Source organism: Simochromis diagramma, unplaced genomic scaffold (genome assembly GCF_900408965.1).
Source record: "Simochromis diagramma unplaced genomic scaffold, fSimDia1.1 OVJJ01000682.1, whole genome shotgun sequence".
Classification (NCBI taxonomy): Eukaryota; Metazoa; Chordata; class Actinopteri; order Cichliformes; family Cichlidae; genus Simochromis; species Simochromis diagramma.
In genome coordinates, this window is record NW_024387359.1 from 1,081,207 (window position 1) to 1,107,543 (window position 26,337).

Sequence of the window (26,337 nt, forward strand, 5' to 3'; positions counted from 1 at the left end):
AGAATAACAGCTGATTTGAAGTGTGTCCTCATCTTTAATTTCCTTGCCTGACGTGATTTCACTGACACTGAACGGCCACTGTATCAAAGTCTGTTCTGTATCAACGCGAACATGACTCAGCTGCTTATGTCAATAGCACAAGGTCTTGCAAAACACTTGCTTTTGCATGAATTGTGATGGTGGAGAGCATTTTTGGTCACACAACTAAAGTAAAAGAAAAATTACTGCAGAGAAGAAAACGTGTAAACACCAAAAAGCACATAGTGTGGAAAATGAGCCCAAGGGTATAGCAGTACTCATCCTGTTCCTCCTCACACAAAGGAGCGGATACCATTTCTGCTGATGGGTTAAGGACCTTTTACAGCCCTGTACAGCTTCCCTAATAACTGCCTGTTTTCTGAAATCTCCTCCATGCTCTTGCAGCATACAGCAATCTTTCTGGCAGTGGCACGTGATGATGTGGCATCCTGGACGAGTTTGACTACCTGTAGGGTCCAGGTATCACCTCATGTTACCAGTCAACACACAGTGACACTGACCCTAGCAAAATGCAAAACTAGTGAAAAAACAGTGGCAAAAGATGAGGTGGAAAAACTGCACCTCTAGAACCATTGCTATTTTGGGGACTGTCTCACTGTTGCCTCTCTAGTGCACTTGTTAATTTCATATACACCAAAGCAGCTGAAACACATTAACAACCCCCTTCTGTTAACTTCACACACCCGATCAGTATCAAGTTCAAAACACTTGATCTTGAAGTATCCTTGGGCAAGATGCAGAACCCTGAGTTACAAGTTGGGTGTGTAAATGTTTTGTAAAGAAAAGTGCTCAGGCACTGAAAAATAGCACAGTATGAATATGTGTGTGTGAATAGGTGAATTAGCCTTGTAATAAAAAAGTGGTTCACTGACAGTAAACAATGATTCTTTTCATATAATAATGACATTAATTCAAAGACATAAAGGCGCATGTGAGTAGTTTCGTTTCAAGACATTTATTATTTATATGGTTTAGACAAAACAATGTGCTGCCTTAGCATACCTGTGTTTCCATAAAGCATCTGATCTCAAATACCAGATTCAACAGCATGCAAAGGAGCTTGCAAAGAAAAGCTCCACCATTTGACCTTAGAACTGAAGAAGCTTCTCGGATGAGAGGTGAAACGTCTTCAAGCAACTTAAAGAAGTCCAGACGCTTTTCTTTGCAAGCTCCTTTGACTACGATGACCTGGATGACCGAGAACCTTCACAGACAACAGCATGCAAACTGAACAATATGAATATGCTGTAAGTAGTTAATCAGAAATTAAATAGGCTTAAAGTTAGGATGTTAATTTTAGCTAAAGTGCTGTAACAACATAATGCAGGCGGCAAACACTGGTATACAATTAGACTGTTGTCTTAATTAAGTTAAGTAGTACTCACTGAAAACCACTGATGTGAGTCTCAGGAACGAATGGTGTTCATCACCCAATAAACAATTACAGTGCATTCTGTCTACAAAAATAAGACTAAACAAATAATATAAACCCGATGTGTATTATTATGAGGGAAAGCCGAAGTGCTCCCCACAATGCTGTAAAAGTACATTCCTTTCAAACCCTCCATTTATCATGACTTGACAGAAGGAACCCCTAAAATCACAACATGAAGAGGGCGGTCATTTCAGCACACAGAAAACATGATCTCTGAAGGACGGAAAGAAGTTCTGAAGAAAATAGTTACTCGTATTCTGTCGGTAGGCTGAATGCATTCGTGGCTCTTTTTTATGGTTAGTGTTTACATGTGTTGTCCTAAATGTGTGAGATGCTTCACTTCATGGTCCAATCTCCAGGCTCTCATATCTCCACTCCAGAGCCTTTAGTCACAGTAAAGTGCCTAAAACCCCATCCTTGTCTCTTTATTCCAGCTATGCCGGGGGCCTGACTTTAAGAAATGGGTGTAGAGATTGTGATCGCGCCATATGGATGCCCTTCCTTGGAAAAACAAAAAAATCATGAGGCTGAAATAAAAACATTAAATGTTAATAAAACAAATATGATCCAAGTTTGTTTTTTTAGTTAGCTACAGGTTTGATTTTGAAATATTAAATAAATACCTAAATAGAACATGAATAGAACATTTTTTAAAAAGAAAATACCTGACTAGATCATGAGTGCTCCTCGGCGCTGCCGCTAAAGGAACGGCTCCGGATGTGGTTCCTCAGCTGTTCAATGAGCTCTGGGTTCTGCTGCTGGATCTGCTGGGCAAACTGTTGTCCTCTGAGAGAAAGATAACTTAGCTGAATTCTTTTCAACGAGAACAGGAACAGCACGACGAATTGTTCTGTTCTTAAAAAAAATAATGCCTGTTGCCTGGTCAAGTCTCTTTACAATATGTATGATATTGTACCAATATGTGTATTGCACACTAAGTCAGCACCACTGTGCTGCCCTATAACACTATATAGTAATAGTATTATACTATTGTACTATAGTATTATGTTTGCCAACTTTCATATGTTTAACTAAAGAAGTGGGAACAAATTCTGTGTTTTTGTGACAGGCTGCTAGCAACAATCTTTCCTAAGTTATTTGTTGTGTGTTGACACAACACTAGTTTACCTCTTGAGCTACGAATCTTTTTTTTAAGGAGCATCTTTTTTATGCTTGAAGGTCAGTGTTAAGTAGCTTGAAGGTGGTCAGGTACAAGGACGGGAAAGAAAATGAGTGAAAACACAGCCAAAGACCTTTAGGAGAACTACTGCTCAAAACCAATTTAAAAATTAAAAGAAAGTCTGGCTCGTTGGAAGCAAAATATAAAGAAATTAGGCGCGGCTCGAGGCTTTTGCACAGTACTGCAGTGCAGCTTTTTGATGCCGAGTTCCCAGTTAATGAGTGATGTCTGTTTAGGATTCTGTAACATGAAAATATCACATCAGTTAGATTGTAGCAACTCTAACAGCTGTGCCTTCTGTCCCTGCTTTAAAATCCTTTCAATCATTCAGAATCTGCAAACAGGTACTTTAACACCCCAGAGTGGGTTTGCACATCCAGACAAGGCAACAGGGATAAAATATTACAACCAATATTGTCAAAACTGCAAGTATTGTTTCAGAAATGTTGAAATAAATCTCGGTACAATTTGGGGAATTTACTGCCCAGCTGTCCCTTGCCAAGAGTCAGATCAATATCAGTAGCTACAGTAGCTGACACAAAAAACACTCATAGGTAACAAGTTCTCCTTAAATCCTCTCTACAGCTGACAAGTAAACACATTTTATCCGGTTTGTTGAATGTGTCAAGTTGATATGGTTTATCTGGGGAACTGTACAGCGCAGTACTGTACAGCGAGATGCAATATAAAGACTTTATAAAAAAACTGCCACATCTTTCAGTATAAAAAGTACATATAAAAAGGTTATTTAGCTCAACTAAATAATGGTGTAATTAAGCATTGCTTTTAATTTTTCATTCAGTGTACTTACGCTTCAATCAAGCTGGAAATGTCTGAGAGCCCTCCTACTCCTGCTGCAGGGCCTCCCACTGCATTAGACATCATTCCTGACATGCTGAGCACAGTGACACAGTTCGTCAGTTCACAGTGGGACTCGTATTTTGAAACTACACTTGAATGCTGAAGTAAATGCATAAAGTTCGACTTACAGCTGTTGTACCTGCTGGTTCTGCATCACGCTGGCAGCCTGCAAAGAGAAATCAACAGGAATTCTTGATGTGTTTCTCACGTACATAATAAATGGGCAATTTATTTTTTATCACACTGGCAATTTTGTCAGAAGAACAATCTACCATCTAGCGCTGTGGGGCCTGAATGCGCATACACAGCTATCGGATTTAGATGTGTCTTGTCCTTGATGCTGCAATAAAATCCTGGCGTGCTCGGAAAAAACATTCTCGGCCAAACGCATGCTCCCGTGTGTCATAATTTAATGAGCTCGGGTTGTCAGGCTCTCATTTCTACTAGACAATTACTGCGGTTGTTTAACAGGCTAACTATCACTCCTGGGACTAATCCAGTAAAAAATAAAAACAATCCTGAGGCTCCTGAATGGAAGCTGCGCCTGTTAGAACTCATGCTCTTACCATGCTGATGAAGGCTGGGTTGTTGATTAAACTAGCCATGTCAAATCCCAGTCCAGCTGCTATCTGTGGCAGAGATGTGTAAACGACAGTCCAATAAGAAAATATCAACATTAATCCCAATTACATTATGCTACACATGTGGAGAGGATTAAAAGCAAGAGGCTTGTTTCTACTCACAGGGCTGGTTGCTTCTTTCTGCTTCTGCTCTGCGATTTTCAGGTTGGATTTGTACGTGTCATTCTCGGGGTCCAATACCAAAGCTTTCTTGAAGTAGGTAATTGCCTCTGGATACTTGTTCATAGCTGTCAATGCCAACCTGAAACCACAGAGGAAACAGTGAGCAGTCATTTTTGGAAAATATTATGGAGAGAGCAGTTTATTTCAAAATGACTTGTTAATAGTAAATGACCCAACCCCATCCTCCCGTATGCTTTGCTGTAGGTCGGATCAATCCCGATGGCTCTCTCACAGTCACTAGTTGCTTCGGTATAATTCCCCAGCTTACTGTGAGCTGCAGCCCTGCAAGTAATAAATTCAGAGCACTGTGTAATGTTTGTGTTCAGGTGGGTAATGAAAAAGGGAGGGAATCGGTCAGCAAGCACTTTCTCGAACAGTTCAAGCATTACATCACACTTGGCTCTGCTTTGTTTGTCTACTGTCTGCCATTATATACAAATGTGCAAATCATGATTAAAGGACAAAATTAAGTTCAGATAAGTAACAGCATAAAATATCAGTTCAGTAAATACCTGTTGCAGTAGTACACAGCATTTCTTAGATCCAGATCAATGGCCTTTGTGTAGCACTCCACTGCACTCCTGTAGTTCTCCTCCTTCATGTGATTGTTTCCTAAAGAAACAAAGTGTGTAGTTATAACAACAAAGTTAACATAAAGCTCATGACTGGTTCAGTCAATCTTATGGAAAAATAGGATGACAATTCAGCTTTAGGGTGATAAATTATAATATAAGGTGTCTTTTTTTCCTTTTCTTGAGCTTTAGAAAAGCATTGGCAGGTTTTTAAATCTTGTAGGTGAAAGCAAATTGACATGTTTCATGTGCCACCAGCTACAGGTTCAGAAATCTGAACACCACCCTCCACCTTTTTTAAACTTGTGAACATACATGCATAATCCTCTCCAACATCCAACCACCAGAATAAAACCCCGAAACTAAACACTCAAGCAAGGACAGAGAAACAGCAGAAACAGCAGAACACGCCTACTCCCATCAAGGCCACCCAAATCATCAGAGAGCAAACACCCATACACACCCGCCCAGAAACCCCCAGTCGCCGCAACCAACAGCAAAGACAAAGTGGCAGTGGACGCCAACATGTCGACACAGAAACATGCAGGAAGGCCTCCACCAGTGTCTGGAGCCCTCACTATGACCCAACAGAGGCCAGACAGCACATTCCAGCATGTACAGCCAGGAATAGGATCCCACTGCACTGATGAAGCCTGAGCTTTTGGCTCAATGAGGCCTTTTTAATATGAGCAGTGTATATATGATAGATAATGAGGAAAATAACACAAAATTAGATTCAAATGCACTTGAGAAACATCAACTGAACTTGCACTGCTACAGAATCATTTACATCTCGACAAATAGAATTGAAACTAATCATGATGCCTCCAGTGATGATAAATGTAATCAGTGTGGTCCCCACCCACAACAATTTGACAGCACAATTCAATAAAACATTCCAAACCCTGTGGAGGATTAATTTACAAGAAAGCAAGAGCAGACACAGAAAGGTAGAAGTTTAGGGATTATTTCAAACTTTGTCCATGTTTAATATGATCAACAAAACAGTAATAATAGGAAATTATAAATTAAGTACTAATAATACAAAATAAGATAATGCATACATGTCCACTATGAAGCGCATCAGAGCTGATGCAAAACATTTAATATAGAAGCTCACCATATTTATTTATGACCCTAATGTAATTAGATGTGAAGTGTTTCAAGATTACCTTCATTCTTAAGCAGCTCTGCTCGTTCGATGTCTTCAGGAGATGGGGAGCTCTCTGGTATAGTTAGATTGTCATTCTGTGAAAATGAAAAATAAAAGAGTCAGTGAATAAACACACAGGACATTCTGACTTGACACAAAAAAGCACTGGTGTAATTAAGTCGGCATAATTGTACTATGTATTTTACAGTACTTTAAAGTGTTCACTACCCACCTTGAGCAGGGCATTGAGGAATATCTCTCTAAGTGACTGTGGCACTGCAAGATGACAGTCACTGGAGCTGATCTTGAAGGTGGTCTCCAAGCACTGTATAGCAACTGTGGTGGAGAATCAGCCAACATATGACAGAGTAGTTTCGAGTTAACTGGACAATCATGTTGAGTCAGAACTTGGCTGTACGCTCAGAGCAAGTTATTTGAATAATTCTCTTCAACTGCACTGCTTATCAAAGCCTGATTTTGGTCATGTTTTCTTACTACCTTGACAGTTCTTAGCTTACTATCAAGAAAAGGGACATAATGTATGTACAGTTTGTGCAGATTTAGAACTCTGAAATGGATGAGACAAGGCAGAGTGCCCATTGTTTGCACAGACACTTTCTAAGGCATAAGTGCAGTGAGTCGACCTACCTTCGAGGCTTTCCTGCTCATCAGAATTTAAAGTACCACAATGTGTTTGATCTCGTAGGAACTGCACAATAGAGAATGCCAAGCGCTTTTCCACAGCCATTTTTACCTAGAAACTGGTAGAGACAAGAAGGGGTTTGGAATCAAATGGAAAGGAAACCACTCAGTGGTGACTGAATTACTAATTCACGAGGTGCCATTTCATAATAAAAATAACAAACACATGCTTAAATAATGCATAACTGATATATAAGTCAGTATAAAATACTGTAATTGTGCTTATTTAATCAAACTCAGACAGACTCTATGCAGTCCTCTGAAGTACACACCTACTGCTTCCATAGGAATTATGAGGGTAAGCAGCAGGCTGATGCGACTTATCAAATGCACTTGATTAACTTTTGCAGCTTGCTGGTCTGGAGCATTTAGATGTGTATTCACCTCAAGGCCAGACCATGCAATGCTTAGAGAAATGGCAAAATACCCAAGAGCTACATCTCACACTCTACAGGGCTCAGTAAGCATTTTAAATGGTAAATTTAATGACAGTACACTTAGAAAAAGACTAAAATGCTCTGGAAGGCTTGCCATGAGAAATCTTCTTCTCTCTAAAAAGAACATGGCAGCATAGCTTTAGTTTGCAAACTTGCACATGAACAACCCACAAGACTTCTGGGACAATGTCCTTTGGACAGACAAGACCAGAGTGTCGAATTTAAAATGAGCACAAACACTTTTTACCAACTGTCTGGTGGTGGGCTGATGATTTCGGCTTGTTTTTTATTTGATTTGTTGAGCCAAAAAACCTCCACAGCAATGTGAGAGAGTGACACAGTTATACATTAAGGTGGTTCTACAACCTACTGAATTACAGCATGTACTTAGTTTTTCACTGGAGTGCATACAGTCCAGTGAAAACGTTCTTTTTCAAGACTGTATTTCCTGGCTGATATAGCAATCAGACAATTTTATTGAATGATGCTGTTCTGCCACAAGTATATAAATAATGTAGAATATTTAATAAAGATTAATAAAGAATTACCTTTTCCTTTTTCCAGTTTAATTTCTGATTTATGAGTTACATGTTTATATTATTGAATATTTTTTACCCCCAACTATGCAAAAATTCAGTATCAGTGTGACTCTATTAAAAGTGGGCACTACTTCAAAACAAAGAAGCTGGCTTAGGGGATAGATTTTTGGTGCTTTTAATATATGCATTTCATTTTTTATTCAACAATACATTATTTTTTATATTCTCAGGTTTAGAAGAGGCTGAGATAGTAGTTATGACCTAATTATAAACCTGGGCTCAACTATCCCAGGTTATTTTTTGGGTGCCAGTAGTAATCTTGCATTTGTTAAGGACTCTGTAGCAGTGAAGGAGAATATCAAACGACTGCATTGCATTTTGATAGTAAATCTCTACAGCTACAAAGTTGCACTACAACTGATACTGGCGATCTGCAGTTTCGGGTCATTATATTGCCTATAACAAAAAAAACCTTGCCCCTCAGAAGGCTAGTTACTGCTTGATTTTTCTAAGTCGGACTGAGGCAAAAAGTCTGTGGGGAAACTGGGGCAAAAAAATAAAAACATGGCCACAGAATCACAGTGCGGGATGCTACAGACACAAACACTATTGCCTCATACGTCTATCACGTGCTGAAACCAAGCGTTATGCTCATTTGAGTCTAGCTAGCACAGCTACTCCTCCCTTCGTGTGTTGACACACGTAAATGCAGTGATGCAGAAGCTGTGATGTAATAGCATAATGGGTGTTTTCATTCACTGCACTGACTTTATACATTTATTTCAAATAAATGCTAAAATAAAATTATAATTTAGCCAGTGGCGCTGGCAGGTGTTTGTCTTTAAAGGAAACCTACACCCTGACGGTCCGGACAAACAAGGCTCGCGCGCTGCTTGTGTGATGCTGGCTAAAACAATCACAACCCAAAAACAAAACAAGACAGGAAAACAGGAGGAGGAGAGGAAACAGAGGTCATCCTCGGAGCCCTACAAACAACACGAAGTCATATTAAAAATAACACTCTATTAAAGGATGCTGTTCAGTGTGTGTCCCCCTCCCGCCCACCTACCTGAGGTCTTATCCAGCTGTCTGCTGCTACCGCGTCATGAGGAGGGCTCGAGTCGGATCGATCGCGTCCTCCTCCTCTGCGCCTGCGCGTTAACAACGGAAATAAGAAGCGGTTCCCACGCGAGAAACGGGGAGAGATACCGTTCTTTGCGGCGACTACAGGGACTGAGCCACAGTAAGGGAGGAAGAAACGGGTTAATTTTTATTTTTATGTAATTATTTTTTTTTTTTTGCTGAAAGAAATCGCACGATACTGCTGGCATGTATCTGCTAACAGCTATAGCTTGCCGAGCACATTTGAGGTATGCTAAACATAGTCCACTATGGACTAGTCCACTAAATTGAAGTTGTTTATTACGTATGTGTGACAGATTGGTAAACTACGTTCAACAACTTTAAATTGCTCTCTTCTGCTTCCACGGACACCGGTCCACAACTAAAAATAATTTAAATTGACAAAGTGTCATCTCATTGGCACTTTAAGGATAACTGAGCTGTTTTGTACGTTTTGGCTGCTTGACAGTTATTCCACGCTTTTATGAACTTCGTTTGAAAGGCTTCCGCTTGCACTGCCATGGCATGAAACTCTACACTGATGGATAAGGGAAAAATATCACCGGTTATAACATGGAAAGAAGTGTGTCGAGTGTGCCATGAAGATAGTGCTTACATTAATACCACCTATTCGAGCGGATCGTTTTCTTGACTATGGAGCAACAGAAAATATTGTACGTTTGGGGGGCGGCGGTGGGTATTAAAAGGTCCGGTTTTCTTACAGGGTCTGTAAACATCTGAGAATGACCATCGCTAGTGGGTCAGTGCTGTCTGCCAGACACTGCGCTCAGGCAGGACATGCAAGGAACACACTGAGGTGGGACCTGTCTCCAGATAAGATCAGGACTATGACAGACAGCTTGATTGCCAGAGTAAAGAAGGTCTATGACGACGTTGGATCCCTAAATATAGAAAATGTCTCTGTTGAAAACACCCTGATGACCTTGGCTAATGCTAAGATGGATTATGCATGTAAGTCTACTGGTGTATTCTGGTTTACAATTCCATGAAACCAACAAACCCAACAATGTTTGAATCCCACTAATGAGTATACACAAGTTAACTATATGTTAATAACATCAGTAAGCTATACTAGGACAATGGAGAGCATGTTTCCTGATCCCTTCACTTTCAACTGAGTCAGTCAGTGTGGATCCATCTTTACAGGGAAAATGATCCCAGACAAGTACACACACACACACACACACACACACACACACATATATATATATATATATATATATATATATATATATATATATAAAGTACTGCACATTACATGGACTCTGTATCAGGGTACTGGCAGGTAAAATGCATCAGGTATCGGTGATATCACAGAGAGTTATGCTGCACATGTGAAAATTCTTTAGTTCTTGCAGCAATTTCTTTGCTTACATTACTCCTAGCACTGTCTGCAGCATAAGAGTAGCATCACACCTGAGCAGACTGTGGTGTGGAGTCAAGCTGTGTCTTCCTGTTACACTTCCTAACTAATTAGTGACATTTCCTATCCAAGGCCTGATGAGTTTATATAATGGTGAGGCATCCATCCATCCATCCATCCATCCATCCATAGCTCATATGAATGATTACTGCTCCCACAGTATTCAAAGTTACATGCAATGATCAGCTAATAGAGCTTCACCCAATTTGTGCTCAAAGTCAAGGTCACGTTTGTGGTTTTACAGGCAGTAACATGCAAACTGTGATTGATCATGAACCTGATGAGCTACTACGTCACTCTGGCATGTATATGTGTTTAAACATTTTTTTTTAAAAATTAATTGATATTGGAATATTTTATGCCCTTAAAGTATGTACCATTATAAAAAATCTAATTTAGGTATTCTCTTCTATTTTTTGTCTTCATTAGGAAGGAATACAAAGGCTTTTAGCTGAATAGAAACCAACCTATTCATGGATTTGAATTCTTGCATAAAATGTTGTTCTTGTTGTTGTTTTTTATTATTCTGTTATTTTTGTAACGTTCACCGTTGCTTTTTTTTTTTTTTGCTTTGCTCCCTTAGCATCACACCACGTTCTCGCCTTCCCTCAGTATGTTTGTCCTTCTAAGGAGCTTCGATCAGCAAGCACCGAAGCTGACAAGAGACTGTCTGAGTTGGACGTGGAGATAAACATGCGGGAAGATGTGTTCAAACGAATCACTGCCTTGCAGGTACGACTCAAGCCACATTCACTTCAAGTAAAGTGAGGACTTTTGTAAAAACTGATACCTTTATGAGGCCACACAGATAATGACGTGTTAAAGCAGTCTTAATCATAAGGCTAGTGTGTGAGGATTGGCTGCATTTAAGAAAATCTTAAACTATTTTCACACTTCATGTCAGCCAGAGGCCAACAGATCATAGAGGCGCAAGGACTACTGGTTCTTAATAGCCTGGAAATGAAATGTAATCTCATCTGATCAGTGGCAGCCAGTGCCATATGTTATTTCATGCTGTGCTGGCTCCCTGGCATGCAATATATAAATAGGTGAATAAATTTAGCAGAATGCCTGCTATTCTACCTGTATGAGAAGATGTTTAGTGTTATGATTGTGTTTTGGTAGAATAAACAGAAAGACAACCTTTCAGCTGAGGAAAAAAGATTCCTGGACAGACTTGTTACACTGGGCCAGAGGAAAGGATTGCACCTGTCTAAAGATATACAAGAGGTAATGTAATGTGTGATCTGATTATTAATATGGAAGTTGTTTGTTAAAGTTACAGGTTAAAAGAGTTTAGAGATTAATTCCAGTGTTTCATAATTGAAACGAAGAAGTAAGCAAATAGAATCACATAGAAAGTGCCTGTAAATCTTTGCTTATCTTATTAGATAGTAAAAAATTAAAATCTCTGTGATGTCTTTCGCTCTGTGTTCTCTCTCCTAAGGAAATAAAAAGAACTTCCAAGCTCATCAGTGAACTCTCCATCGAGTTTAACAAGAATCTGAACGAGGAGAGCAAATTTCTTATTTTCTCTGAGCACGAATTAGGTGTGTTTGATACGTGAAACTCATGAAACGCTGCCTTGAGAGCCACGCTTTAACCGTATTCACTGATTCTCTTGTGCCATACTTGCTCAGGTGGGCTAGCTGCCACTTTTCTCAGTGGACTGGATAAGACGGCTGAAGGACGGTATAAAGTGACCCTGGAATATCCCCATTACTATCCACTGATGAAGAGGTGCCATAATCCTGAAACAAGGAGAAAGATGGAAATGGCTTTTAACAGCAGGTGTAAAGAGGTAAACTGCAGGCTGATGATTAATATTTATACCCTGTAACGCCAAGCGGATCATATTTGATATATGAGTTTCTAAGACCTCTAACCATCTGATTCTTTGGCCACTTATAGGTTTTTGTTTGATTAGGATAAGCATACTATGAGCAATAATGCTCATATACCAAAAATGATACAAACTCTTTCTTTTTTTTTAGTTTTCTGAAGGTTCAATAAACACTCCAGTTTAAAAAAAATAAATAACTACAAGTCATGTTGATGTTGGACAGCTATGGATCCATACACATGTGCAGGTGAAATGAGAAAATGTGTGATATAAAAAGCTGCAGACAACAGGCCCTGGTGTTGTTGTGGTAGCTACTCAAGCCACATTGGGAAGCTTTTTCCTTTAATTTGTCACCTGCTCGTATGTCTAAATGACATACAAGGATACAATCAGCGATTGCTGTCACTTTAGCACATTAATGAAACAAGCAATGTTGCATATCCCATGTCTTTAGTGGGCTGAAGTTGCAGCCCAGAGAACCTGCTCCGTGAAACCACATATGGTTTCCAAATGTGTCACAGAATCTACTCAGGCTGGAAACCCTAAACATTATCATTCATTTTAATAAGCCTAAATGATTTCACTGATCCGCGTCTCTCGTTTTTTCCCCCCCAGGTAAACACGGCAATCTTAGAAGAGTTGATACAGCTGCGGGCGAAGGTTGCACGCTTACTTGGTTACGGTAGCCATGCTGAGTATGTGCTGGAGATTAACATGGCTAAAAATGCAAGCAACGTGTCTGACTTTCTGGGTATGGTCTCTTTGACATCTGACCTCGCTGGCACACACATCCACATGGAAACATTCCCTGTCATTTAAGATGAGCTCTCCCGCCTCCTGATAACTGCCTTAAAGTAGGAAAAGAAACTCAATAGGACAGATGAATGGCTGTGCAGCTCCACACGCAGTCACATAATATGCAAGGTGAAATGTAATCAGTTACTAATGACAAATTACACAACATCAGCTTTTTATAATTAGTAGTATAATCAACGGCTGTAATCAGGTTGAACAACTAAAAGCATGTCTTTAATCGCAAAAACCAGAGCCCACAAAAGGACCACAAGAAGCACTAAAATTCCAATCCAACAAAGGAAAAAGACAAGACTGTATACACGCACAGAGAGATGCTCAGTAAGAAGAAATCATAGAATAGGAACAAAAGCAAAAGGTTAAAGTACACGAGGCACAAGGAAAAGTTTTTCCCACAGTAAAAACAGGAAGTGTAAATTAGAAAGACAAGAGAACTAACAAAGAGACAAAGACAAGGAAGCAGTGGGATACTACAGAAAGAAGAAGAATAGAAGCATAAGAAATGACATAAATAGAATCAAAACAGGAACCAAAACTCAAAAAAATATCACACAGGAACCCAGAGCTGCAGAAATAGTTTTCAATGCAAACAACAAATTTTGAATATTCAGCATCTGCAGATTTGAAACAGATTTCCTCTACAAAAATGCTCAACTTTCATCTTCTTTTTTTTTGAGTGTGCAAAGGGAGTTAGTTTGATTTGGGCTTTAAAAAGAAGATAAGAAAGTAGACAGCAAAAGGTTCAAAGAAATTGCATGCTTCAAATTACGACTAAGGAGGTTTTCTTTTTCTGCCTTTATAGACAAGTTCCATGAAGCACTGAAGCCCGTGGGAATCAAAGAGAGGAAATACATTCTTGCGCTGAAGAAGAGGGAGTGCCTGATGAAGGGCTACCAGTTTGATGAGAAGATTAATGCCTGGGACTTGCCCTACTACATGAATCAAGTGGAGCAGCGCAAGTTTGCTGTGGACAAGGACAAACTGATCGAGTATTTCCCTCTTGATGTGGTGACAGAAGGGCTGTTTGGTATCTACCAGGAGCTGCTGGGCTCTCACATTCACAGAGGTGGAACAGGCTGACGTGTGGCATGAAAATGTCAAGCTGTACTCAGCCCGGGACACTGAAACGGGGGAGGAGATTGGTCAGTTCTACCTGGATCTGCATCCAAGGTAGATTATGTGTAATTTTTTTCAGAGACAAGACAAGATCCTGTGTTTGATGTTTTTATGAAGTGTGAGCTCACTAACATTGACCAGAGCTCTTGATCTGTGTGATAGACTTCAGCCTGACTGTGACATTTCACCAGGGAAGGAAAATATGGCCACGCAGGTTGCTTTGGGCTCCAGCCTGGCTGCGGAGGCCCTGATGGAAAGCGCAGGCTACCGGTTGCAGCCATGGTGGCAAACTTCACCAAGCCCAGGAAAGATTGTCCTTCTCTCCTCCAACACCATGAAGTGGAGACCTATTTTCATGAGTTTGGTCATGTCATGCATGAAATCTGCTCAAATGTAAGTTGCTATATTCAGTCAGGAAGTTAGTGATATTTGTATACTGTGTGCTAATGAATAAGAATGAGTTTTTCTGTGTATGCGTCAGACCGCTTTTTCAGAATTCAGCGGAACAATGGTGGAGACAGACTTTGTGGAGGTGCCGTCTCAAATGCTTGAGAACTGGGTTTGGGAAAAGGAGCCTCTGAGAAGAATGTCCCGTCACTACAAAGATGGTACCCCCATCCCAGACGAGCTGCTCGACAAACTGATTGCCTCCAGAGTTGCTAACACTGGTCAGACACTCAAACTTTGCACAAAGAAAGTCTGTGTAACATTTATGTGTAAGTGAAGAGCCTCTGTTGATGTGTTCACTTCAGGGCTTATGAACCTACGTCAGGTAGTCCTTAGTAAGGTGGACCAGTCGCTTCACACCAGCCCACGTGCAGACACTGCGGAGGTGTTTGCAAAGCACTGCCAGGACATCCTGGGTATTCCTGCTACACCAGGTCAGCTTTAGCTTCAGCTATTTAGAATATATTTGAGAAATTATTGCATTAAGCTTTCTATCAGTGATGAGGATTTACATTTTATAATAAACAGTCCACTGTGGGCATTAGTAGTTTGTATTCAGTTTTTTGTATGAAGCGCATAGACAATATCATTTTTCTTTTTTGGAGTTTGTATTAGTGATTTGTAACAAAGATCTGCTCTCTGCAGGAACCAACATGACAGCCAGTTTTAGCCACTTAGCTGGTGGATATGATGGTCAGTACTATAGCTATCTATGGAGCGAAGTCTACTCCATGGACATTTTCTTCAGTCGTTTTAAAAAGGAAGGCATTATGAATCCAAAGGTTGGTTTTCTGGATGAACATTTCACTCTAATGATGTGTCTTATTTTCCTTGAAACTGTCTGTATATGTGCATTTATGCCCTAAACACAGGTTGGAAAAGAGTACAGAAGAGTGATACTGGAAGCTGGGGGCTCTGTGGATGGGATGGACATGGTGAAAACCTTCCTCGGACGTGCGCCGTGTCAGGATGCTTTTTTCCAATGCAAAGGACTGGTTAACTCACAAGAAGCATCAATGTAAACTGATGTTCTCTTTAACTGTTTTTGTCATTATTATATTATATCTGGATGCAGGTACATTTCAGTTGAGAAATGGGGTATTATTACTATCTTCGGGATTTCACGCTAGAGTTCTGTCTGCCTTTGTTTAAATGTACAGTAGATCACGACAGGACCTCGTCATGACATGTTCAGTGTATTTTACAGCCTTTTTAATTCGTCCTGGTGTTACTAAAACAATAAACCAGGGATGTCAAACTCATTTTATTTCAAGGGCCACATACAACTTCATTTGATCTTAAGGGAGACAGACCAGTGAAACTTTCTGTCAGGGTAAAGAAGTTTAACTACACATTAAATCCATCAGATATGTTCATATATGAACAAGAAGTGCAGTTTATCTACATGATAAAAGAATTGTGCTGTAGTAAATAAAAGGCATCTGCCAGCACAATTCTTTGGGCTTAAATGGTAAGAAATGTATAAATTTACAGAAAAGGTTCTGGTTGCTCATTGCCAGGACTGTCCTGTAATTATAAAGCAGAAAGCTTTTGTTAGTTCAGAGAAAATTATCTGTTTCTCTTTATTTTGTCTTACTATGAACCCATTGAAAAAAAAACATTTCTAGTGTAGATACTGAAAAATGGGAACTACTTTTTGTCATTTAAATGTTTTTCTTTTACATAATTACTTTGGTGTTGTATGGATGACCATGGTGGAGTTATTTATAAGTAGGAATTGCTGTAGAACTCATGTCCATGATTTAAGCCCCCCTTCACATTTTCCAAAGCCATCCAGTGGGCAGAGTTGGAGTCCTTCCAACGATTCTGGCCCCTGGGCCTTATGTTTGACACTCGTGCAATGAAGAATGGACATTTCTTTATATTAAAGAATATGAATAATCTGGTTTCCACAATAGTTCTTTTTGGAAACATACATTGTCATCATTAATTTCATTACTTATGCCATCACTTAAGCTGTGACATGTCAGAATTTCCTTCAATGCAGTGATCAGATACTATGTCAGTGGTACAAAAATACTAACAGCAGGCTTTAGTTACAGGTATCCAAGCATAGACGCTAACATACCCTTACTAGATTCACAATATAGTTAAAATCCTCTTTTCAACTGTTTCTTTCTGCTGCCTCATAATATTACATTTATCAGCTACCTACTCTTGGTGGCCTGACAATTTCATTAAGTGGTTTAGAGGGTTAACACTAGAAGTTAGACTGTTCAAGCCTTTTACATTGAACACACCTGTTTTTAAGTTTCAAACATTATGGGGAAAATTCTACGCTTGAAAGGCACTTGGCTATTTTAATGGATATATCTTTGGCTATCTTTAAATCTCCATTAAAAATAATTAGAAAAAAGGCCAATATTATTCTATTTAATTTAAATTTCCAGTGAAATGCAAAAAACTTCTACTTACGCCAGAGGGCGCCACGACATAACAAGAACGACGAAGGCTGCTGCAAACAGTACAAACACCTTTTTTTGTACGTTATATGTAAATGGGTTAATAAAATACCTTGTCGGTCTGGTTTGTATACGTGTTTGCAGTCTGTGTGAATAGCCTGTAGCCTATTTGAAAGGGAAAACAGTGTCAATAAGTCAATGCACAGAGGAAGATAAGCGGAATCACTAGTAGTGTCTGGTGAGATAGTGAAAGCGTCGTCCCCGGAGCTCGGTGAGGCTGGAAAGGCGACTACTGGTGGACAGCTTTCTCCATGTACCCGCGGAGGTCACAGAGAAGAAACTCGCCACTTCGTGCTGTGCCCCACAGCCTCAATGTAGCTTCGTTCCAGTCTGTAGAGCTGCGCCTATTGTAAATGAGCAAAGACCTGGAAATTATGAGCGAAAACATCTGGGTGCGGCACACTTTAGAGGAAAAGGTTTCGCTGTGCCGGAGGTGGTTCGCAGTTTTGCCTTTTGTATTTCCTTGCTGAATGTAGTGGACATTTTGGTTTTTTCTAATGTTGTGTCATTAATTTGCATCAGTTAAGGACCATTTTTGCTCTTGTCTTCGTCGTCGGCCAGTCTGGCAGTGCCACAAGGCAATATTTTTATGTCTCAAAACAACTGAGAGGGACAACGTTAAACTTGAGGGTGGCTCGCTGAGGAGAATGTACGCACTGGGCCAGCTTCGAGTTGCTCTCTAAGTAAGGCAATATTAGCTAGCTGCTAACACTAGCCAGACCCAATTGAACTGCCGTGAAGCAAACCAGTGAAACCAGCTAATGCCCACTTCTCAAGGTGTTTGTTGGGTAGTATCAGCCTGCACATAAGCTGGATATCATTAAATGAGACGCTGACCCGACAGTAACTCAGGTAAGTGTCTTTGTTTGCGCAAGTTACTGCTTCTCTGCGGGGCCCCACACAGCATGCTAACGCTAACGCTAGCTCTAGCGTTGTATCGCTGAGGTCCCATTCTCAGGTTGTCCCACTTGAAGTCTCGCATTAATGCGGTTGATTTTAAATGTGGAATTATACGATAATGTATTGTCTCAGTGCTTGTAGTTTAGTAATGGCTGTGGGAGCATTGTTGGTTTAAAACAACAGGTTTTGGACTGTATTAACAGACTTGAGCAGCTGTGTTTTCGGAAGGTTTCGCATCATATGCTTTTGCCCCTTTGCGATGTAGCTCGCTTGGCACTAATTTATTCGCTTTAGAAAGCGGTGTAGTACATTTCAAGCTGTCAGTCTATAAGTGTTGATACTATTCACAAAACCAGCCATTAATAACTGCACCGCAATAGCAACACTCGCATCTTTTGTTGCGCCTACACCGTATAGGACGGATTAGCGCGCCGTACTTATCAACATATTGGCGTTTTCATTTTCTCGCCGCTTCATTAATCAGATTAGTGTCCTCACTTAACTCCACTGTAATTTAATCCCGTCAAGATCCGGGATAAATTCAGGACTACTCTGAGGAATTTCAGCAGGTCTGTCCTAGCCTGTCGACTTGTTGTTAGTGTTCGTCATTCACCGCTCTGGGAAATGGTGTCAGGAGATGCAATCAGGTTGAGTCTCAGGGCACCATGAAGGTAACGCTCAGGTAGACAAGCAATAAAACCGGGATCGAGTGTCGTTAGTAAAATGCCCTAGATTAAATCCGCAACTTCTCACTGGAACGTAATTGACTGTAAAGTACAGTTTAGAGGTGAATCGGAGATATTTATGCATCTGTGTAGATTATCTTAGATTTCATAACATAACCTTACAAACTTAGTGAACCAGGTGGAGTGTTGTCAGAGATAATATTTAGTAGTAAGTTGAGATACTAACTATGGATGTCATGATAACAGATTTTTACTTAATGAAAAGTATTATTTAAACTCAAAATTCACGTGCGTGGAGGTGTCAAAGGCTACTGCAACCATAACTGCGAATACATACACAATTGCGGTACAATTACACGTTCATTTTCAATACTATACGTGCATTTCGGGCACAGTGTTTTGCAATTGAATTTTTCAATCTCACAGGTGTTGTCAGTGGCTGGCACATGAATGTCTTCCAGGGTGATTTAAAACTCAACCGTTGAATTGGGTATTTAGAGCTGTCAGTCAAGCAAACAAAAACCTTATCAGATCGGTCTTTAAAGGCTCTCCCAGCTGTAATAAAATGTAAACAAAGACTAGGCTCCATCTTCCCCTGCTTGTCAATGTTATGGGCCCTTTATCTACCAGCTGATATTCGGCTGTTTGGAGAAGATTATTCAGGTATTGGTAATGAAACTGACTCAAAGTATATATAGTGTAAGCAGAGAATTGCCAGAATTTTGGATGTTTTCCCAAAGGTGTTTGTGTACACTAATTTTGTATTCTTGTAGATACAGTTCCACTCATTGGGAGAAGCTGTGTATTAAGTATTTTGTATATCACTAACAGAAGTGTCTATAGTATTCTTACAGTACACTGGTTTCATGGAGGTATTGAAGGCCTGTCATGGCATTTTGGTTATCAAGTTCCTCATGTGATCATTTACAACAGACCTTATCTAGAACTGAAGATAAGGTTCACTGTAACAAAGGCTCTTTCCTTTACTGTTCTTTTCTCGCACTGGTGTCAAAGAAGTGTTGTTCCACTTGCCTGAAAGTTTGTTGTGTCAGTCGGAGACAAGACGCTGCCAAAAGCAGTAAAACTGTGTTTCTTATCTTATGGGTATATCATGTTAAAAGCTTTTCTTAAACAATGAGTGATCCTGCTAAACTCGCAGTCAGCGGTATATCTACTGATGGAAAAGTGGCTGTACAGGCTTATCTATTTTTGTTTACATCTGGTGTTGGCTGTTAAACAAGTACGTAACATGGTGCTTTTCATTGTCACTGGATCTTAACGGGTGTCTTTTCTGATGACGCTTTATACCACGTAGGAAACCTTTTTTTTTTTTTTTTTTTTTTTCTCTTCTCCCCCCTCCTTAATCTTCTGCTTCTGTGACCATACAAGTGCTCGTTTCCTCATCAGTGTGTCTAGCCTTGATCTGACTCGTATCCTTATTTCTACCTTTGTTGTTAGTAGGTAACATGTAGTGTGCTAGTCCAAAGAGCACATGTTCGGTGACTAACTGCGCATGTGATGTTGTTGACGAGTTGGTGGCTGACCAACGACTGAGACGCCCTGTGAGAAGTGTTTACCACGTTAAGAAATTAGCTGATCCTTGCTGTGACAGACTTTCCTGTGGTAGAATTTATGTTGTGTCTCTAATAAATTGCTCCTGGCAGGTGACTGAGTCATCATGTTAGAAATGTAGAGTATTGTTGGTAGAGTTGAGGGGAAATAACTTTCCTTAATCTAAACTGTGTTTGTAGTGGTTACCCGAGAAGTGTTTTCACATTCCTCATCATTCATGCAAACATGCAGACTATATTGATTGATTCAGTGCTCTTGTACTTGTCCCATGTCTTCAGGCGTTTTGTGAAATAACAGAATGCAGGGAATACTTTGTCAGCATGTGCAAGGATTTCTCCAGTGTATTAAAAGTCCACTTGACCATTTTTAGACATAGAAAAGTTAGTAAAGAACTTGTCTAAAATTTGACTTAATGTTTTACCTGTTCAGCTCATAAACAGGCCCGACAATTTGTAAAAGAGGTTAAATATGAAGTGCTCGCCTTGTGGTATAGAGACATCTTACCTTGAATGCGGAAATTAGAAATGAGTGTCTGTCTCTCTCCGTCTCGCACTTCTGTCCTCCTGTGAGTAAAACTACACACACTCAGTTCTGCCGTTCTATCTGAGCAACTGCACTCTTAGCAGCCTGTAGGTTTTGTGGTGGAAACCCTAATGTGGGAATCAGTGGCATCATTGCAGAGATGTGTTGAAAACAGTGTTAGAAACCAGTTAAGTTTTGGGATTGTAATATTAGATCAATATGTATATATTTTTAAACTAGTTGATGCAATTTATGTAGAAGTCGTTGTTAGGTTGGATGAAAAAGCTGAAGGAAAAAACGGGTAATGCTTACAACCTAAAATGACGAAAAAAGTAAATGTTAGACTTTAATTGTGATACTTTGGCAATTTAAGCTTGCTGATTTAAAAACAAGGACACTGACAGATGGATAAATTAGTTTAAATTGGTGGTTTCAGATCCACCAATCACATGATGAAATTCAAATGACTAATGACCCATCAGTTGTCAATTGTTTCCACCTGTGTCAGCTAAGCAGCAGTTGAAGTTGCTATGCTGATGGGCTTCTGTGTGACTAACTGTAACCAGCTGTGAAAATTTCTCTAATATGGGCTGTGTACACCACTTGCAAAATTGCTAATACACTCCAAAGCATAACTGTTATTGATCTAGCCTAAAACTCATAGCACCCCAAGAAGTTGCTATACAGATGTTTTTTTTCTTTGTGTGTGTGTCTATGTATGTGTGTGTTCCTGGTGTTTAAACATGTAGTCACTTGAGCAGGATGGAGGTAGTTTCCGTGTCTTCTTCAGAAATCCTTGAGAAAGTTCTAATTGATCTCTGTGGGGTAGTTACATGGCTCTTCTCTCACTAAAATGCATACAAATGAAAAAAGTGTAAGCCTGCTGGCTTTAGAAAAGAAGTTGTTGAAAGAAGACAAAGTTCCTAGTCGTGGATGATAAGATGATAATTGTAAAGTCAGGTCAGAGAGAAAATATTTTGATTTTTCTGCTTCTCACTCTCTTGCTTGAAACATTTTGCTTATAAAAATTAAGTAATTTATTTATTTATTTTTTCATTTCAGTTAATGTTTCAGAAATGGTAACAGTGCAGAAGAGTTGATAGCACACATTAGGGCTGTGCGATATGACCAAAATCTCATATCCCGATATAAGAATTCTATCGTCCCGATAACGATATAAATCACAAAAGTGTAACATTTTCTGTAAATTCTGTGAATCTCGGGCAGCTCATTTTGCGGGACGTGTTTCCAGCTGCGCGTCATGTAGCTGGTGTCGAGTGTTTTAACCGATGCATGAAACTATACATTTTTAGACATAAGTTGTAACGGCCGCCGTTTTCTTTGTGAGTATTTCTTACACGGCGTGCTGCGGGGAAAAGCCTGTTCTAACGTTTGAGTCTAAGGTTTATTTTTTAGCACCTGGCGGCTCTTTTTTTAATTCTCATCCGTAAATAATCTGCTCTTTCACGTGATTCAGTTTATTTTGAAAAGTCTCAACAGGATCTTGAGCTTTATTGTGAAAGGTTTATGTGGAACATAAACAAGCGGACACGCGATGGTTTTACCGTCGTTGTTGCTAACCACAACGCATAAAAACAGGCGCTTGTCCGTCCGTAGTGTGGTTATATTAAATATAAGAGAAAGAGAGAACTTTAAGAAATTAACATAGCCACTACAGTGACCATCAAAACGATGAAAAAATATTGCCGTAAACAGTTTATTTTGCGACACCACGAAACAAACAATAGCGTAAAATGAAACGATAGACGTTTTTATATCGTCATCCGATATATATCGTTATATCGAACAGCCCTAGCACACATCACGAGCTGGTTGTCTTGGTGTATTAAAAAAATGTTTTCATGGTAAGTGGTGCGAGGCTAGTTGTGTTCCATCCTTTAAGAACTTTTATTTTTTTGTAACATAGCGGGGCCTTTACTTTGCAGCAATCCCAATAAGGCCAGTTAAAACATGATGATCACAACATAGTAGTGATGAACTTAATTCCAGTAATTTGTTGAAATTGTTGTTGGTATCAACCGCTGTTTTGTTTTGCTATTGCATTATCCAGAGGCACCTTCACTGTTATGGCTTATAGAAGTGTTTTCACTTCCATGTGGAAGCTGAAGTTAAAGCTATAGGAGTCCTACAGCCAGAGTGTTAAATGTCATCTGTGTGTTTATTTTGCTTTAGACGTGACTGACAGGGAGACGAACCGCTTTCTATTTTTCATGTGGGTCACATATGTATGTGTTTTGTTTTGGTTTAGATTTTTTGTTTTATGACCATCAGCCTTTGGGCCTTTGCAGTTTTCCAGGATAACTGTGAATCCCTGAAAAGACCAGTGTTTTGTTGTTGTTGTTTTTTATTCTGCCAAGAAATGCAAGAAAAGCACGCGAAAGCTTGTACCAAAGTGGGACAAAAATGGTTGATTTGATTGAAAGCACGGACCACATGTTTGAGGTTAGAAGTGCAGTCACGTAACAATGCAAGATCATGGGATTCGTGCTACCTTATGTGAGCCAGTTGTGGTTAAACTGTTATCATACTTGTGCAGAATTAGAGGATGACAGTGAAAGAGACTATAGCTGCAGATGTTTCTTTTTCAAACATGGTAGAGGATGATTTTTATGGGGATGTGCATGTCTGTGCTGATGATTGCATGGGATTAATTGGAGGGAGTGTTATCTGTGACATGCTCTTCATACAGTAACTGAAGCAGCTAATTTGATGTGGAACAGGCTATATTAAGACTAGGGATGTCCCAAGCTGATATTTATAATTTATGCCAGCTTTTCAGTCCAACTGACCTAGGTCTAGCTGTATAAAAAACACTTGCGCTTCTCTTCAAAATTAACTCTAGAGTAATATAGAATTGGCTAATTTGTTATGATTGCTGTTGAAGATGCATCAAAGCGTTTAAGAAAGATTTTAGTTTTTTATATATAGTCTACATTTATGGATTTCTTTTTTTTTTCCTCTCCCCTTGGTCTGATGCCCAGGGGTTGTTAAAAGCTGGCTTAATAAAATGGGAAGTAATGCAATGCCTCTAGACATCAATATTTAATGAATAGCCTATAAAGTAGAATGTAGGCTTCTCATAGAGTGGATGGATGGTCCATAACAAGTTCAGTGAGTCTGTGTATTGACTTGTTATGTGTGAAAAGTGTAAATTTGCATACCATTTGGCATGCTGGTGTGTTGGCTTTAAATACATCTGTGTATTCAGCTTCTTCCCCAATGATTTCTCTGCTTCTCTGACCCAGTTAGCACAGCGTATTTCTGCCTCATTCAGTCTTTGTGTTAATCGGCACAGGTATGTTTAGTGAAATGCATCTTTAGTCATTGGTACCTAACCATTAAATGCTCCAAGTTGCCCTAAAAAATATATGGGGAAAAAATGGCATCAGACTTCTTAGTAGTGTGAAAATGTGACATTCTTTGTAGAGGAACTTGTGTAATGGAAACATTTTGAAAGGGGTTTGTTTATCAAATGGAAAAGAGGAAAGAAAGAGGTTCTTAGAAGTAAGTCCTGCCATGCATGGTCTGTTGTAATAATAGCTACAGATAAGCTTGGTATTATTGCCATAAGCTGTCTTTATAATGTACAGTATAACTGATGTGCAGTAGGCAGAGCAACGCATTGTTTTCAGAATGTCTGCATATGATAAGATCCTTTGCGTTTGGTTGAGGAAGCTGTACGGCTAGTGTCATGCATTAAATATATCTTCCACACAAGACGCTGAAATATTAATGCGCTAGAAAAGTATGATATAAGGATTAACGATTGGTCGATTTCAAGGCATACAAAAGTATTAGACACTATTAAAAATGGTTAATATATACAATTATTTGTGGATAGGAAAGTCAAATGTTGTGTACCCTTTCAAAATAAACTCAGTGAGATTTTTTGTGTGGCTTGATAACCCGATTAGGCTCTTTGCAGCTTGGCACATTCATATTCATGAATGAGTAATGCATGAAGACAGGAAAAAGAAAGAAATTATACACTTATAGGTTCTCATGAGTTTTTCTCCAGTAATCCTTACTTGGGGGTAGAATGTGTTTCTTTTGCACACCTCTTTCTCAGCTAATCACGTTGGTTTTGTAACTTTAATTAGGGACTTCTCCCAAGTGACCAATTTAGACTTCTCCAAATTATTCACTGTATGTTGCCAAATAGCTTCCACATATAATCCAAAGTTTTCTCAACATTGAATCGGGATACAGTGCAGCTCATTGGGTATACAGCTCATGCAGCTCAAATGACTTAACGTTATCGCTTCTTTTTCCCTAATTAATATTCAGAGTAGTGCATATATTATCACTTATGTTTCTTGTGCCACAGCTGGGTATTAAAGATAAACTAATGTGCACTGTCAGTATTGTAAATAGAATACAGTTTGTCTTGTTTATTAATCATGTAATGGAATGGTAATGATAATACAATAATGACTCACCTGCTTACAAATACTACAGAATTATTGTTTTTGATCCATTTGTATCTATATTAACTGCACACATCTGTATTTTAATAATGTACAGTTAACAAATTCTGATATGATGACCTAACTGCTCGGTCTCAGATGAGATATCAATAATGTGAAACTCAGTTTTATTTGTTTGCACAGGCAACGTTTGGAAACGAGAGAAACTCAGTGTATGGGTTCCAGTCACCTCACTGTTTTGTTATTTAAGCACACAGCAGAGGCTGACTTTGATCACTGACCCTAATACACTATAGTCTGCCTACAATGTCATATGTCCAGCTACAATTTTAGTTGTTCTTTTTGCCAGTTAAGCACACACTAATTAACCAGCAGTTCATCCTCAAATCCTTGTGTTCGGTCACAGTGTCATATTTGACAGCAGGCTGAGGACCTGCTAAATTTGATTTTGGGTTAGTTCTCCTTAGGCTGATAACAAATTAGACCACAGCAGTCAGATCTAATGATATTATTTCCACAGTAAACCAAACAAAAAAGTGTCTCTGTAAATGGGCTCTGGCTGTGTGATTGACTTCCCATGGAACTGCCCTCTGTAAGTTTAATGGGGAAGTGAGACAGTTTGTGAGACAGTAAACTTTTTATTGTACTACTGGATACTGTTATAGTGTTTCCTGTAATATCTTGACAAAGCTTTACAGAACATAAATATATAAATGGTTTTTCTGAGGAACAGTTTGAGGGTCCACTATTATTTGCAGTATTTTATTTGAATTGAAAAATGTAGGTTAGAGCAGGAAGAGATTAGTGTGAGAAAGTCAAAGCCACCCATTCCTAATCGTTTGCCAAATGTACTCTCGTGATGTATCTCATATTTATTAATCAAACTTAATCGTATGCTCAATAGGACTTCAGGTACTTCAGCATAAAGTTTTAGATCTCAATATATGAACTGATACATTTAAGTATTTCCTCATTTGCAGGTGATTTCCTAAACCCACAGTGGCACCAATGGCAATGTTGCTTTCTGAATGAAAAGTAAAGGGGAATGGAAAAATGCCCAGACACGCCCCCTCGATCCCCCACCCCCCACTCCAGCCAACACCCCCAATTTGAAACTGATGCTTCCTTTGCTTTATTGAAATGTGTGACAGTGGGAACTTTTTTGTTTAGCAGGCTTCAGTATCTCTTATAGATGTAATGAGGATAAAGGCACCCGAAGG

General features: G+C 39.4%; 3 protein-coding genes across 6 annotated transcripts in view; 2 read left to right on the forward strand and 1 right to left on the reverse strand.

Moving 5' to 3' along the window:
• Positions 1–975: 975 nt before the first annotated feature.
• sgtb (small glutamine rich tetratricopeptide repeat co-chaperone beta) lies at positions 976–8,904 on the reverse strand. Of its 2 annotated transcripts, none has more exons than XM_040007303.1 (12): positions 8,791–8,904; positions 6,692–6,804; positions 6,276–6,379; positions 6,063–6,138; positions 4,831–4,930; positions 4,496–4,600; positions 4,259–4,397; positions 4,082–4,144; positions 3,644–3,681; positions 3,466–3,549; positions 2,140–2,260; positions 976–1,975 (listed from the first exon to the last, which is right to left on the reverse strand). In XM_040007303.1, the coding sequence occupies exons 2-11, from the start codon at positions 6,789–6,791 to the stop codon at positions 2,149–2,151; spliced, it is 921 nt and encodes a 306-aa protein (XP_039863237.1). In that variant the 5' UTR covers positions 6,792–6,804; positions 8,791–8,904; the 3' UTR covers positions 976–1,975; positions 2,140–2,148. The 2 variants fall into 2 exon arrangements, with proteins under 2 accessions (XP_039863237.1, XP_039863236.1); XM_040007302.1 differs by having other exon boundaries at positions 976–2,001.
• nln (neurolysin (metallopeptidase M3 family)) lies at positions 8,874–16,413 on the forward strand. The gene is given in 14 exon segments (XM_040007293.1): positions 8,874–8,964; positions 9,568–9,815; positions 10,871–11,019; positions 11,413–11,517; positions 11,735–11,837; positions 11,928–12,088; positions 12,746–12,881; positions 13,746–13,993; positions 13,995–14,113; positions 14,251–14,452; positions 14,541–14,727; positions 14,812–14,940; positions 15,152–15,288; positions 15,379–16,413. Coding segments are annotated over 13 exon segments (2,055 nt in total). The 5' UTR covers positions 8,874–8,964; positions 9,568–9,586; the 3' UTR covers positions 15,529–16,413.
• A 767-nt stretch (positions 16,414–17,180) lies between these two features.
• erbin (erbb2 interacting protein) overlaps positions 17,181–26,337 on the forward strand; it is a 48,288-nt gene continuing 39,131 nt past the window's right edge. For all 3 annotated transcript variants that reach the window (XM_040007285.1, XM_040007287.1, XM_040007286.1), the window contains exon 1: positions 17,181–17,841. The gene's annotated coding sequence lies outside the window, so the exon portion shown is untranslated. The remainder of the gene's footprint in view (positions 17,842–26,337) is intronic.